The 17,065-nt window shown below is 42.7% G+C and overlaps 1 protein-coding gene across 12 annotated transcripts in view; it reads right to left on the reverse strand.

Annotated features, from left to right (window-relative positions):
• Fbxl17 (F-box and leucine-rich repeat protein 17) overlaps positions 1–17,065 on the reverse strand; it is a 426,384-nt gene that overhangs the window by 394,687 nt on the left and 14,632 nt on the right. For all 12 annotated transcript variants that reach the window (NM_001108235.2, XM_087566525.1, XM_087566523.1 and 9 more), the window contains 2 exons: positions 15,513–15,770; positions 2,217–2,348 (listed from right to left, as the gene is read on the reverse strand). In NM_001108235.2, the coding sequence (NP_001101705.2) occupies positions 2,217–2,348; positions 15,513–15,770 (390 nt within the window). The remainder of the gene's footprint in view (positions 1–2,216; positions 2,349–15,512; positions 15,771–17,065) is intronic.

The raw sequence follows: 17,065 nt of genomic DNA on the forward strand, positions 1-17,065 counted from the left end.
TTTCTCGGGGTTACGATCCAAGTGACCCACACACCTCTCTATAAGCTCATCCACCCTCAAATGACTGTACTCACACTAACTTTAAAGAAGACTTTGAGGTACTTTACTGTGCATTTTCTGGGTAAAAGCATAGTTTGTGGTAATAAAAGCACTTAATTTTAATTCATGGTGTTTCAATTTTCAAATAATTTCAGAAAGTGTCATCTCAGCAGAAGAGGTGGTATGTCCGACCCCTTCCACAACGGAAGTTTGTACATGGATGGTATTTCTTTTACATTTCAAAAACGAATGGGCCCTCCTCGTGGACAAACATTCATGGTGACAGAAATCACCAAGGAAGCCGCCAAAGGAAGGAGGCACCCGACAGCTCTCCACATTACAACAGCCAGCTCGGCACAGCAGAGCTCACACCTTGGTGGTGACCAACAGCTCTCTAATTGGACTTGAAACCTGATCAGTGAGAGGGAGAACAAGCGTGTCGGATACTGGAAACCTAGCTTACTACTCAGTCGAGTGAAATCCTGGTTATCAGAGGGGACTCTACAGTCACTAACTTATTAAACCAGCACAATCCCTAACATCGAGCTATAAACACTTGTCCTGATACCCACAGGTAAGTGTGGTCTTCACACCTCATCAGAGACTGCTCTGCAGTAGAGAGAGACACCACCACAGAAAATCCACAACCAGTCCAAAGGCAACTGTGAACCCCAGCCCCAACAGATACCTCTACAAAACACTCCCTTGACTAAGGCTCAGGGAGCTCTGCAGAAGAGCGGGCGGGACAACTGGAGACAGAGGATCATGGAGTTGGCTGTGAGATTGTGTTTCCTAGGAACATCAGAAGCTAGACCCACAGTCTCACAACTGTGACTGCCCGACAGGCTGAACAGTGGTGACATCAACACACATGCCAAACTGGAGGGGAAAGCCCAGGAGGTCTCAACTCTACACGAAGGACCACAGAGAACAGAGGAAGGCTGGGAGAGAGAGGGGGGTCCTCTCCAGGGAAGAGCACCCCACTGGTTGTCCAATACCAAGTGGTCAGCCCTGAAACACACATTCAAATAGCTACACAAACGGAACAAGTTACACTTAGAAATAAATATGCATACAGCATTGATTAGTGAGAGTGGGGAAGGGAGGGTAGAGGCTGGGGCAGAGGAACCAGAAGGCAGATGTTATAGTATAATCTCAATTTTTTTATTTCAAAATTTTTAAAATTTTGAAAAGGTCAATAAAACTGTCTCCATTTTGAGATGCAAGTTTAAAAGGGAGTCTGTTTTATAAAGTATTATTTATAAATTATTTTGACACTGGAAACTCACACCAGCTCCTCCCAGGGATAGCACTGCCTGGTAATTGATATGCTAACCCTATCAGTTAAAATCAAGTGGCTTTGAGTTTCATTTAGATACAAGCTACGGCATAGGTTAACCTAATAAAGTCATGAAGATAGACACTGTGATGCTGCTTCTCCTAACCATGTGGAACAGGCTAACTCACAGAAACAGGAAACACAGGAGCAGCTACAGGTGCTAGGCAACGGGAACCGGAAGCGATGGCTAACGAGCGGAGTCTGAGCCGATAAGAAAGTATTATGGAAGTAGATATTGGTGATGACTGCATAGCTTTGTGGATATAAGCAATGAATCTTATGTGATTACATCTCAACCAAAAAAAAAAAATTGAGCAGTATGTTAATCCATCGTGAGACATGAATGCTTACGCTCAAAATATAAAACTTACGTAATTATCGAGGTTCTTCGCCTGCATTTGCTAGATACGATCTTTTAACCATTCTAAGTAAAAAGCCCTATTTGTAAACATATACATTTCTGGGCATTAAAATATTCTTCATCTACAGTTATTACCATTCCTAAAGGCACCACGGGAACTCCCAACAATGAACAGATTTAGCTAACAAATCTCATCGATCCCGCGATGCCAGAGTTAGACCCGCTGTCAGAACTCTTTAAAGACGTAGCAGTGTACATTCATGAAGGTGTGAGAAGCCAGCACACACAAGCATTTATTCCTGTAGTACCAGACTATCAAACGGCTGGGCGACTTCTGCGTTACAGTGGGTAGTGTTTGCCACTGGATAACCAGGAGATGACTTGTAAATGGAATAAAAGGAACTCAAAGGGCAGGACCAGACTGCCCGGCGGGGGATGGAGGCGGGGCTGGAGGCGGGGCTGGAGGCGGGTACTTACTAACTTGTTCTCCTGCATGTATATTCTTTGCAACTTCAGGCAGCTCTTAGCTATGACAACCATGCCTTCGTCCGAGATCTTGTAACACTGGCCGAAGTGAATATCTTTGAGTTCTCTGCACTTTGAGCCCAGCTGTAAACAAAGAAATTCGGCTCAATGTTCAGATAATAACAAGGACAACATACTTCCTGCCATATTTTAAAGAAGCCATACCAAAGTTAAAGAGTGACTTATAAGTTACCTTTAAAATACCACAAAGTAACAAAGGCAACTACTGACTTAAAACCGTATTTCAGAAACCACCTGCCCACTAACATGCTTGCTTCAATGTACCACAATGTACCACACAACACCAATATGCATGGACTTAACAGTTTTCAGTTCATATTTTTCAGTCTTTAAAAGTGTACGTAGACTGGGATTGGGATGACCTAAATATAGAAATAACAGCATAGTCATATAAACCAGTATTACACAGCCATTAAAAACTGGAGTATCGGAAAAGTCAAAATACGAAAATATATACATACTTTCACAGCAACATGTGTAGGTATATATGCTTAGATGAACAGGCACGTATACAGAGACTGAAACGCAGACTGCAGACGGCTGGCTTTAATGGCTGCAGACGGGTGAACCCCTCTGAATGTCTTTTCATTAACTGAGTCTTGAAATTGGCGCACAGTACTGCTTCATTGTGTGATTCCCAGGCAAATTTGTTTTGGTTGATTCTCCTCTCAGGTCAGGTCCCTTCATCTTCCAATGCGTTGTGTGTTTTCATATCACATAGCTCCTCTTGTCCTCTGGTCTTCCTCAGAGAAATTGCTCTCTCATGTGCTTGTGCGCTCGCTCTCTGTGTGTCTCTGTCTCTGTCTCTCTCTCTGTCTCTGTCTCTCTCTCTCTCTCTCTCTCTGTGTGTGTGTGTGTGTGTACTAAAAGTTGAAATCCACATGTGAGATGGAAAATGCAGTCTTTATCTTTCTGTGTCTGAGTCAATTTGCTTAGAATAATTTACAGATCCACGTATAGTTTCCTAAAATTCCACAATTTTTCTTTACAGCTAAACAAAATTCCACAATGTATACCATATTTTTATTATCCGCTCATCTACTAACAGACATCTAGGCTGATTTCATGTCCCTGCTGTAAGGAATAAAGCAGTGGTCAACATGGATGCCCAAGTACCTCTGTAGTAGGGTGTAGACTTAGGAGTATATGCTCAGAAACGGTACAGCTAGGTCAAATGGTTGACCTATTTTTATTTCCCTGCAAAACCTCCATACTCACTTCCAAAAGGGCTGCTTGCTTACACTCCCATGAGCAGGGACCAAGGTTCCTCTTTCCCCACATCCTCACCATGGTTTACTGCCATCACTTTTGATGACAGCTCTTCTGACGTGGGTGACATGGAAGTTAAAGTTCATTTCATTTGTGTTCCCCTGAGGGTGAGGGATGCTGAACACTTCTATAAATACTTACTGGCCATCTGTGTTGCTTGTGAGAAATGTTGTTTTGTCACTCACTTCTTCTTCATTTTTAGGAGTATTACACTTTTGCAGTTGCTCATAAAATTCTGGATATTAGCTCTTGTCTAAAGAATAGTTGGCAGACGTGTTCCTCCTTTGCAAGCTGCCTACTCACTCTGTTGACACTTAATTTTGTGTGATCCCACATGTTAGTTCTTGGAGTTATTTTCCATTCAGAACATCCTAGCTCCACTCTATTTAGGAGTGAGTCTTCCCTGTTTCAGGTTTTACATTAAGGTTTTTGAACCAGTTTGAACTGGTTTTTGTGCGGTGTGAAAGACAGGGATCTTGACTTCACTCTTCTGTTGAAAAGTCGCCCACATGCTCTGTGTTTGACACTGGGTCAAACATTAGGTGGTCAGAGCTCTGGGGGTTCATGTCAGGGTCCTCCACCCTGACCCACTGGTCTACATACCTCATTTTTCTGAAAGTACTTTGTGGTCCTGACACTACTGTTGGATAGTAGAATTTTGAGGTCAAGTATGAGAATACCTTCAACTGTGTTCTTTCTCCTTATGAATTCTTTGGCTATTATTGGTTTACGTCTCCATATGACTCTTTTGGAGTGTTTTCTACCTCAGTAAAGGCTGTCATTGGAATTCTGAGGGAGCATGTATTAAATCTGTATACCGATTTTGATAATAAAGCCATTTTCACAGCATTAATATTGCCTATCCAGGAGGATCCTGCCATGGTCTGGTGTCTTCTTTGATTTCTTTTTTCAGTGTCTTCAAATTTTTATTGTAGAACTCTTTCCCTTCCTCAGTTAGGTTTGTCCCTGGGTGTGTTTAAAAAAATATTTTTCTTAGTTTCTTTCAAAAAGAGTTTGTTACCGGTATAGAACAAAGTCACTAACTTTTGTATGTTGATTTTGTATTATGCGACTTTATTGAAAATGTATATTAGAGTTTTCTGGCAGAGTCTGTAGGCTCCTTTAAGTACAGAGTCAGGCTGTCTAAGAATAAAGATAATCTGACTTCTTTCTCCATTCTTTATCCGTCTCATGTTTGACCTGTCACTGCTCTAGTTAAAACACCACGTTATAACTACACTGAGGAGGAATGGCCAGAGCAGAGTCCTTCTCACTGCAGGTTTTAGAGGAGATACTCTTGTCACCATTTGCTAGTGTGGTGGCTCTGGGCCTTTATTGTTCTGTGGTGTGTCCCTACTGTCCCTGATTTCTTCAGGACTCCCATCATGAGGACACGCTGAACACCAAGTCCGTCTCTGGGTCTATGGAGAGAGCATGTGGTTCCAGGCCTTGTCCTTGGCTGGACTTAAGCGTCTTTGAATGAATGCAACAGTAATCAACGTTGTGCACGCAGAGCTCTCTTTTCTTTTCTTTTCTTTTTTTTTTTTTTCCGGAGAGCTCTCTTTAAGACATTTTCCTCGGTGGTAAAGATTGAGCCCCGGGCTGTGTGTGTGCTACGCCGGCACTCTTCTGCTCACCCACATCCCTAGCCAGAAGAGGCCTCTTTAAACACAACAAACACGGGGAGCTATGATTGCTTTATATAGTTCTACGTCACAGTTAATTCCAGATTTTGGTCTACATGCACAGTAGACCAGAAGAATAGACCAGAAAAACAAGAATGTGAATTCATTTACATACCGTCATCTACCTAAGTCACAGTAACAATAGATCCAAGACAGTATAGTAGCTACACGGTTATTCTGTACACAACAGAATTAATTGTGATCTGTGGAACTACTGCCATTGCAAATACTATATATATATATATATATATATATATATATATATGTATGTATACCCATTTTTATATAGTACACATGTATATATATATATACATTTTATATATAAATAAAATACTTCTATTAATCATTTGTCATGTTCATTAATATCAGCTGTCCAATCCCACTTGATTCATCAAAAAAGGGGGTACATTTCTAGAACTTATACCTAAGAAAGCTGAATCCAAACTGATACTTAGAACTCTGAGTTGGCTCAAATATGTCTGAGAGAAGATTAAAAATGGGAGTTTTCAGTCTGCTAAGTATTACTATATCACATAGACAACCTCTCCATTCCTTTGTCCACAGACCGTGCTCCTGGCCCATGGTGGCGAACATGACGTTCTGTGGCTAGAGGAACTCCCCAAGGTTGCTATATGGGAGGAGCGCGCAGGGTTTAGGTTCTGTCTCTAAGAAGACAAGCGTGTCGCTGATGAGTCTGAGGTTAAAGTTCACTTCACGTGTAGCACTAGATGAACAGCTACCAACTGCTCCAAACTGAAAGGGGTTCGCACGTCTGGTGTGAATGACCAAAGCAGATCACTATACCTTTTGACAATCCCAGCTCTGAGAGTCTCCAGGCTTCCAGAAAAAACTAGGTTCATACAAAGGAGTGGGCTAAGGATGCCTCAAACTTCTTAACAATGTTCATAGAAAGCTGCAGAGCAGGCCCATTCAATGCTGTGGGACCGTGTTTCTAGAACAGAAATCTGTGCTCAAGACTTTAAGCCTGGGGGTAGAATTAAAGGTCTGGGGGGAGGGGCGTTGTTGTTATTGTTGTTGCCTTCCAGATACTTAAGCTCTTGAGAAAAAAAAAAAAAAAAACTCCCATGCACTTTTAATAAGGATGCTATTAAAGCATGCTCTACAAATCGCGAGACTATATCGAAGCGAGCGGGAAGACATAAAGTCTAATCCAACACCAAGATGGAAAAAACCACTGGATTATGTTGAAATCGGACGGAGATGCCGGACTGCCGAATCAGCACAGACGCATACGTGCATGCATGAGAAGTCCAGGCCAGCGAAGTTGAAGAAGGCCATCCCATTCAGTGGCAACCGGTCCATGTGCCCATGCAACAAGAGAAAATCTTTGAGTTCCACTGGTGCAAACTATAAAAGCTGACTGAAGAGGGTAGGAAGACACGAATCACAATCAGAGCAGGATGCCATACAGAAGAACGCAGTGCACAGTCACACAGTGTGAAGAAACTAACAAAAGGCACAGCAGAACCCAGTCACAGGACAAAAGGGGAAGGGCCAAGGAAGGATGGGCGAGGGGGCAGCATGCTCACCCTCTGGGGAAAGGAAGCAGCCGTCTAGCGGAAATGGATCAACTGTAAGCAGGGGAGAGAAAATGCTTCCCTCTGGAGAAGTCCAAGCATCCTACCTCCTAGTGGGTACACTGACCACTCTCCCTAAAACAGACGACATGCTCACTTCATCTCTACACTCCTGTCCCTGAGGAGCAAACAGCTCCCAAGAAACAATGAGCTTTGACTCCTCTGACTGGGGCTACTCTGCTGGCCTATTTATCCAGAGATGACTAAGTCAGATGGCTAGACGCCACAGTCACCTTAGCAAGCCCACTTAGCTCTCGTACAAGCGATGTCCTACGCTTGAAGTCTCTGAGTTTGATGTGTTCTATTCTAGCACTCTGCTTTAGTCTCATTCAATTTTGAGTGGGAGACAAAGGACAGACCTCCCTGGAACTTCGACCATGACTGCGTCGGAAAGACAAGTAAAGTGGCTTACATCTGAGGAGGGACTGGGGCCTTGGTGGAGTCTCAGACATCACTGTGTGATGCCGCCTTGGTGAGGCTTTGGGCTAAGACCAGAGGTTTAGGTTGACGTGGAATGCCAATGCAAGTGATACTGGTCACTTTATCTGCAAGGAAATGACATCATGGCAAGGGAGAGGACCAAGGGCACAATGCCACACATCCCTTCGTTATCTCATTCCAAGCTAGTGTCTTGGGAAGCAGGCTATCATGACTCAGTACCAAAGGAGTACTGAGTTACTGTCGTCTCAGTTACTGCTGCTGTTTTAGACAACACACCCCATGAAGCAGATCAATCCTGAGTGAATGAATCGCCATTATTTTATCCATAAATATCCCAAGTTCTAGGCTCTCAAGGCAGCGTCAAATCAGTTGTCCTTCAGATCCCTCCATGTTATAAAAAAAATCTGCCCATGGCCACAGGAAAACATTCAAAGAGCATCAACCAAGTCTTAGACGTTTCTCTACAAGCTTGCCCTGAGTCCCAGACCACAGATACAGCATGCAAGCCTTCTAAACACAAGATTCTCTACCCAGGAAGAGGATGCTGAAGACCCTGGAGCTCTGACCCTGCCAAGTGGAGAGATCTAGATCAGATGCCTGCCATCTAGCTAGCTCTCTCTCGCTCACTCTCGCTCTCGCTCTCTCTCTCTCTCTTTCTCTCTCTCTCTCTCTCTCTCTCTCTCTCTCTCTCTCTCACACACACACACACACACACACACACACACACACACACACACACACACACACAAAGTGGCACTTCCCTGTCATGGGCACTGTTCCTGTAGCAATAAAATACCACGACCAAGGGGAGGAAAGGATTTACTCAGCTAAACCTTCCATGGCATTGTCTGCCATCAAAGGAAGTCAGGACAGGAACTCAAACAGCACAGAAACACTGAAAAGGAGCTGATGCAGAGGACACAAAGGGGTGCTGCTTACTGGCTTGATTCGTCAGAGTTTGCTCAGCCTTTCTTTTAAAACTTAGGACCACCAGCCCACGGGTGTCCTCATCTACAACAGGCTGGACTCTCCCCCACTGATCACGAAGAATACGTCTACCTACTGACCATCTACTTCCAGCCGGATCCTCTGAAGGCATTTTCTCACATAAGATAAGTCCTCTCCGATGGCTGCTGACATAAAGTTGGGCAGCATGATCCCTATGTAAGGTTGCATCTAAAGCACCCAGTAGAAGATCTGGGAAGCACTATGGGTTTTACATAATCCAGCAAAGGGAGTGTACGATTAACAGTCGGAGAGATAAAGTTGATCACACGGGAGTCACGTTTCCACTGAAGAAACAGCTTCTGCTCTCTGGTCCTCTGTATCCTAACAGCATGAGGAGCCAAGGAAACTGAGGAGGGCGCACTCTTCTCCTCAGTCAGGGGCATGAGCATGAGAGACAAATTGCTTCTGATACTCACACTTTACCAGGACTGAACCCTCCTGGCAGAAGCAGCGGGAGGCAGGAGAACCTGGGTGGAAATCAACAAATCGCCATAGGCTCAGGAGCCGCGCTCTGAGAATGGAACCACGGGAAGGTGCGTGAGGCGAGAAGGCCCTTGCACACGTGCAGGCTTTACTGACAGGAATTCCAGTCTTCACAGACTGTATCAGAGAAAGAGCACTTCATGATTTTGACTGTCGACCAGGGAAAGTATTTCAAAATACAGCAGAAAAATTCTGGGTTGTTTTGTTTCGTTTTATTCTGTTAAGTCAGGGTCTCACCTACTGACCCTGGCTGACCTAGAACTCATAGAGATCCAATGCTGGGATTAAAGCTTTGTGCTGCATGCCCAGAATGCCCAACATTCTGTTGTTGACAGAGTTCTTCCTCAGGAGCAACTATTTACCAGAGCCTAACCTCTTCCCCGCTCCCTGACCCAAGGAAGCCCCTGTCTTTGGGATATATCACTCCAGTCTGTCTCCTGTGTCCATCCTATCCCACCCAAGGTAGAAGAAAAAGTAGAAGTGTCCACGGATTGTAAAACTTCAGGTGGACTCTCCAGGAACACTCCCCAAACAGTTAAAAACCTCAGAGGACAGAGAAGACTCCCTGTGCCACACACAGTCTTACCCGCACTCTGAGGAAGACTCGTTTCCAGAAGTACCACTTGTCAAGATGTAACATCCACAACGTATATTAAAAAGCATAGATGAATAAGCCAGACAGGTAAGAGACTCCACCATCACTAGAACTAGAGTCAGACAGAGCTGGGATACTGAATTATTGAACCAGGATGTTTTGTTTGTTTTATCTAATATACTGAGAGCTTTAATGGAAAATACAGGCAACATACAAGAGCTGATGAATACATGAGAGGCAGAAATTCTAAAACATAATCCAAGTTAGAAATAATACATTTTAGCAGAAATGTAGACTGTCTTAGGCTCAGTAGTAGACTGCAGGCAGCTGAGAGGAATGTGAAGGCTTAATTTTATGAAACTAGTAAGTTCCAAAAGTGAGAGCAAACTGAAGAGACCAGAGAGGCATGATGGAATGGCCGGGATCCGCTGGTCTGCGGCTGGAACGTGACGGAACTGAAAAGGCCGTGTAGAATGCCATGTGAAAGGAGGGACGCCAGTGTGTGTGGAATCTAAACGTTCCCCAGATTAATGTTCCACTCCAAATGCCAAGCTGAGAAGCTCAATTGATACCAGGGGATGTTACCAAACTACAGGAAGTCAAAGGCGAGATAAAAATCGTGTGGGGAGGCGGGTGATAACGACGCCCTCCCTGCCTTTGGCAAAACTGTGGGGCTAGATCTAACCTCTCACAAACCGTGCAAGAGAACAGCGAGCACCGAGTACAAGGCAGAGACAGTGAGAATGGAGCAAAGCACGAGCATCCAGCTGCACAGTACAAGAAATCCATTACAAGTAACTGTGGAGGGAGGGCAAAGGACTCGGGCACTCCACACTAACCTCCCAAGAGGAGCAGACGGTACCCTCTCTGAAGTGCACACGTTAAGCAAAGTCTGTGGCCTTAAATAAATACACTTGTTTATTTAAATATACAGGAGACAAAAGGAAGCATTAAGTAATTAATACATGGGTCAAGACTCCAAAAGGACAGAGCAGCCCTTAATGTGTGCTTACCGCAAACCGTCAAAGTATCTGAGGCAGAAAATAAAGTTAAGCATCACAAGGAAAAACAGGGGCTCACGATGAGAGCTGCAGACTTGCCCTGTGAGCCAACCATCAAGCGCCCTGCTGTCATCCAAAGATTCTGAAAAACAACCCCTGAACAGCATTAGGCAGTATTACCTCAATCGGGGAGAAGCTGAGCTAGCCTGCTGCAACTGAACAGAGGAGAAGAAAACTGTATGTAGAGATGATGGACTTTATCAGTTGTGAAGGAGAAATGAGCTACAAAAAGACAAAAGAATCCTCAGACACATATGACTAAGTGAAAAAAATCAAATTAGAAAGAGCTAAACTCTGCATGACTTCAAGCAGAATAGTTCACAACAGGAAGATGGGGGATGTCGGCCAAGTGCAGGAGAAGGATGCGGATGAGTCGGAGCAAGGATTTCTGCCTTTCCAATGGTCTTCTCTTCTCAGTTTTGTGACTGTTATTGTCACTAGCCCCGGGGTTAGCTTGGTCTTCATGCATTAGTGCCTTCAGATGCACACGGTTACCCGTCTTTTGAGGTGCACCGCTGGCACACGCATTTGGCTCTGTGCTGTCTTACTCATCCCGAGGTACTTTCTCCATTCCTCTGCCATTTCTTCTGGGGGCCGCTGGCTATTATGAGTAGACTGTTCGTTTAATTTCCAAACATGTGAGGATTTACAGCTTTCTGTTTGGTTTCCAGGTTCATTCCAGAATCAGTTGCTGCTGCTGTGGACGGCTTGGCTTCGAATGTTAGCATCCACATCAGTCCAGGGATTCCAACACCCTCTGTTGGTCACACGTGATGCGTGTATATCCACTCAGACACACGCAAACACACATGAAATAAAAGTAAGTGAAGTAGGTAAATTATTATAGTGCACTGACTTGAGAAACTAAGGCTCCTCTCCAATCCCTGGGATTCAGGCTCTGGCAGAAATACCAGAAGTTTAAAAGCAAATAAAACAAAACAAAACCAAACAAAACCAAACCTTACCCAGCCTTACACACACAACTCTGCCCAGCCTTAGTGACCTGGCTCTGTGCTTGGCTGCGACCTGAATGTTCTTCTTGCTACACCTTGCTTCTTACTTGCTGCATTTCTTCTACTTTTAGTTGCGCCTCTCATGTGATGGGGGCTGGGGGGGTGATTTATGAGGCAGGATATCACTGGGTATAAGACAACCAGTGATGAAAACTGATGCTCTTCTGTTTTCCTGAATGTGCTCTGACCTGGGTGCATGTGACGTTCTGCATTTTCCTGTGTACAATGACACTGACAGTCCTAATTTCAGCTAGGATGAAAAACTGAACCAAAATCCTCTCCCTGAGATATTTAATCCTAGGCTTCAGGGAGGCTACTGTATGGCACCTCATATGTTGTGAACAGCAACTACAAGATTTCTTTTTCTGTTTGCCTTAAAATATTTCCAATCTTCTGCTTTTTCTATGATATTGTATCATAAAAATGTTGGTAATATATTACATGATGCCTGCATCACCCCTATGATTGGCTCCCTAATAGTTTAGACACACACACACACACGCGCGCGCACGTGCGCGCGCACACACACAAATAGTAACTTGCAAATAAATAAGGTCCACCACCTGTTCCCTCCAGGACTCGGGACCTGTGCCCCACACTAGGAATGCAACTGCTAGCTTTATGACTATTGCCAACCTAGGAAGACATTGGAACACAATTTTTTTTTTAAACCAACAAGACTGTATTCCTTCTACTTTTAGTTGGCCTTTGCTTGGTTCTTACTTTTGAGGGGTTGGTTTGCTTTGCTTTTTGATTGTTTGACTCTGTTTTCAATGTTGCTCTGCTGGCCTGGGATTCATTCTGCTGACCAGGCTAGCCTCTAACTCCAGTGTGCAGATCTCCTGTGCCTGCTGCCCGCTGTGTCCTCTGTCTGTTTCCAGTGGCTCTGGCACCTCTGTCTCCTTTGAAACACTTCTACAGAGCTTTAGAGCCACCTGTTCAGATTCTTCTCATGGACTGGGGTTTGGTGACTGATGGTTGTTGGACTTTGTGTGTCTGTTTCTTGTGTGTTTGGACAGTGCTGGAGATGAGCCCAGGGAGGTGTAGCCTAGGCAAACATTCTACCATAAGCTGTAGCCTAAACACTTATCTTTTGAAAACTAAAACTCATGCCACCGCCAGACTGAACTTTACTGATGACTTGGTTTTTGGTTGTCATTTTAATATGGAAAAATATCTACAATGACTTATTTTCAGAAACATCAGAGTTCCATCACTCAAACTAAGTTGGAACTGTCACATACTGTAACTATGGATATAATTTCTTAAACTTATTTTAATAAGGTGACTACTAATGATTATTTACTTGAACACAAATGCCAGATGATGAAATATTAAGAAGACTAAAACAGCTATTATTCTTAATTAAATTGCTCTTTTCCCCAGATTCATGATCGTATTCTTATTCGACAAAAACAACAGAGATACAACATAATGTAAAATGTTTCCATTGATAAAATTATATAGTATGGCTTCTATGGAGGTAGAAATATCAACATCCAAAAGATGATATTCTATAAATAAGATAATGTTTGGTCAAAATAGTCCAACTTTTGTCAAGATACCTCAGTGGGTTAAGGCCATTGCTGGAAGCCTGGTGGCCTGAATTCAATCCCTGGGTCCCGCATGAGAGCAGCACGACCTGACTCCTGCGAACCATGGCATCCGTGCACTGTGCACACAAATGGGTTAATTTTAGAAGGGGGTGGGGGCAGATGGCCCAGTGGTACAGGCAGCAGCCACCTAGACTGCCTACCTGAGGAACTCACATGGTAGGAGAGCATTAACTACCCCGACACGTCCTCCAACCTCCACATGCTCACTATGACACACGTGCACACTCACACATACACACAAACAAAACTAAAATACTTAGGAAGTCACTAGTCTGAGAAATGTTATCAAGCAGAATTATTACTTTAAATACTATAGTCCTGGTCTGTTACAGCTTTAAGCTGAAATGCTTTAAGTAGTTGTTTTATAAAATAATAATAACGCAAAAAGCATAGACATTTGGTGTTTGCTAAATCCAGCTGAAACTGTAGCACTTGTGAAGTAAAGACTTTTCAAAGGTATTACCAATAAATCCATGTGTTCGTTTCTGCACCATTTGTCATTTATTGTCAAGAGGGAGACAGTGAGTCAACAAAGTCCACAAGGAACTGCTTGCTATAACTGAGTTCAAGAAAAAATAATAATCACAGAAAACCATTAATCATGAATAAGTCACCATAAAAGGATTGGTTTACTAAAACCACAATACACTCTATCACACAATTTCTCAAATATCAGTAGGTAATAAATTAATTCACTAAGTAGGTCATGGGCAACATTTATTTAACACAGTAATGTAGAATAAATTAGGAAACAATATACAATGCACATAACCTTGTTTTATGTATATATAAAATCCATTCTCTTTGCACAATACCCAAACACTACTCTGTCAGTCAGGGCAATCTAACAGCCCAATTGTCCACACCTTGCTACGGAACAGTTAGGAACAGGAAAAGTGTACCCTGTACCACAATGAGAGTCCGGTTGATCAGCGAAGAACAAAGTTACTACAGAGGAGACATTCAGACAGCTTTCCTAGTTCTATTAGGATACTGCATTGCGTATGCCCACTTCATAACTCAAAACTATAAGTAACTAAACAGACACTGAAATGCTAACCAACTCTTATGACTGACATAATAAAGATTTCTATCATCAGTTTCAAAGTCGTAAATTTTATAATATTTTATTGTGACAACACATTCTGTCCCTTAAAAAACTTGCTAATTTCTCTACTTTAACTACAACTACGAATTTTTTTCCAAGTATTACTCTGAACACTCCCACTAATCCACTAATATGATGCCTACTGTGTCACATGACACCTAAATATGTAAAGATAATTCATCAGTTAATACACTGAATTCTTTTTAAAATGCTTTGTTGTGAAATATGAAACGCTGAAAAAGAAAACTCATCATATTATCATATAATTATAGTATGTCCATAAAATACATATTTCTCTAGAAAAAAGTAAATTAATTGATTTCAAGAATGTTATAAAATGGGCTGGAGAGATGGCTCAGCGGTTGAGAGCACTGACTGTTCTTCCAGAGGTCCTGAGTTCAATTCCCAGCAACCACATGGTGGCTCACAACCATCTGTAATGGGATCCCATACCCTCTTCTGGTGTGTCTGAAGACAGCTACAGTGTACTCATAAAAATGAAAATAAATAAATAAATCTTTAAAAAAAGTTATAAAATGCTTTATAAAAGAAAAAACTAGTCAAGAAATATTAAAATATTCACTTCACACCATGCCGGGCATGGGCTCCCCTCTAAGTTGGTGGCATCCTTGATATGATATGGCCACACTCAGTAGAGTCTACTCGACAGTCTCCCCAAAGTTCTCCTCATACTCAACTTTCAATATGTCCATCAACAATGACTCAACTGAAGGACCTCCCTTCAGAAATGAGTGAGCCAGTCTGTCAGATGGTAAATGCTATTCCAAAGGACAAGTGTCACCAGGGATGGTGTTACTGAACTGATGTAATTCCAATTACTAAGCCAAATATAGGCCATTACCATTTCTTCTTATTTTATGCTCTTCAATTTGAACTTCCATTTATATCTGAAAACCATGTTTAAATTATGCCATCTGATAACATAAAAGGGAAATTAAGCTTTTAAAATAACTTTTAAAACCTTATTCTGACCTAAACTGAATACTGTTACTTAAAGTCCAAGTATGGCATAGACCAACGTAAAAACTGAATAAATAAAAGAAAAATTTAATTTTAAACAGGAGCTAACAAAATCGAGAGCTAATAAAATGGCTGGCCACAGAGATTAGGCACTCACTGGAAAACACAGCAAAATTAATGTATCTGATCATCACCACAGCACAGCAGCTCACTGGCCTACTCAAATATTCATTTTACATAGAAAATGTAACTTACTTTAGTCTCTAGTAATTCATTTTAATGCAAATTCAAAGTGTGGCTGCAACAGCTGTTCAATCAGTGTGTGAGCCCTCAGTGTGTGAACCCTCTCAGTAAACGCCGTGGATTTACCTGCTTGAGTCCTTCATCAGTGAGTTTGTCCTGGTTGCCTACGTGGACTTTCTGCAGTAAAGGACAGTGAGAGGCGACCGCAATGATAGAGGTGTCAGAAAGCTGCTTACACCTGTAGGCTGTGTACCTAAGAAGTCCAGGACACTTAAATGCTAGAACACACACTCCACTGTCAGACATACTGCGACAATCAGAAATGTTGATCTCAACTATATTCTGACTTCTGGAGGCAATTTTTTCCAATAATTCATCAGTAACCTATAAGAGAAAAAGATATAATAAATTAAACTTTGCTAGAAGTGGAAAACTATCTTGTATTACTTAATTTCTACTAATAATAATAAGAACACCATAGTACAACAAAATACATACATACTTGTCCTTTGTTCACAGTTTCTCCTATAAACTTCCTAAAACCCTTGCAGCTTTCCAAGTGTCAGAGTCATTGGTCACCCATAACCTTTGACCCTTCCTGAACACAGTATAAGGTAAATGAGAGAGGGGCTCCTGGACCGTTTCAGAACGAAGTCTGGTTACTATAGAGACTAAACAGGTAGGATGAGAGCTCTCCCTCAGTGCAAGAGCACTCACCTGGCACGCAAGAGGTCCTGGTTCAAACTCCAATAAGAAAAACAAAAACAAAACACACACCAACCAGTCACCAGCGGATCAGAGAGTAGAGCTGCCATCCCTCTAGCCTCTGAGGAGGGGAAGACAATGCTTACTGGAGATTCCGTTACAAACACCCTCAGCAAAAAGTTAATAGTTAACTGCAGTAGTGAAGACTGGAGGACCCATCCCTGTGTTGACCTGTAACTTTTCCATGTAAATGTTTCTGGCCACAGCCTTAATTATAAACCAGAAAATATAAGTAAAATATTTTCCTGAGTTCAAGTTGGGGGTGGAAAGTGCAGCTCCTGAACTTAGAGGTAGCTGTCTGATGTAGAAGGCAACCCCTGGGATTTACAAGTGATATCTGAAGTGGAGGCAGGTGCGGTCTGTACCGACTCCCGAGTACATGGTTTCTGAGAGAAAACCGTCTGCTATTTACTAGAGTGGATGGCGCCACGTAGTCAGTGCCACACGCACTGTCAGAAAACAAGGAGAATACACTTCACCAAACCAGAGAAATCAACCACTCAGGGACTTGCTTTAATTAAAGTTTCAAGCGCATCAAAAACTATAAAAAATTCTACATTGAGATTTAAAATGTTTTATAACTAAGCAACTATTACCTCTCGATCAGTATGACTAACATGACTTGGGTTTTGTCTGTTTGTTTGTGTGCTGAAGATCAAGCATAGCCCGCTAGCTTCTGAACCATGTTTCAGCCCCATGAACTGAGTGTTCATGCCTGTATCAGATGACAGCACAGCATGAACACTGCAGCTTTACTGCTAACCCAGCACTACCTCACAGGTGACACACAGCTGAGAAAATACGTCACTGTGGGCAACACAGCAGAGGCTACAGAAATGCCTTCATCACAAAGCTTGGGGGCTGGAGAGATGGACCAGTGGTTAAGAGCGCTAACTGCTCTTCCAGAGGTCCTG

Source organism: Rattus norvegicus, chromosome 9 (assembly GCF_021556685.1).
Source record: "Rattus norvegicus strain SHRSP/BbbUtx chromosome 9, alternate assembly SHRSP_T2T, whole genome shotgun sequence".
In the NCBI taxonomy this organism is placed as follows: domain Eukaryota; kingdom Metazoa; phylum Chordata; class Mammalia; order Rodentia; family Muridae; genus Rattus; species Rattus norvegicus.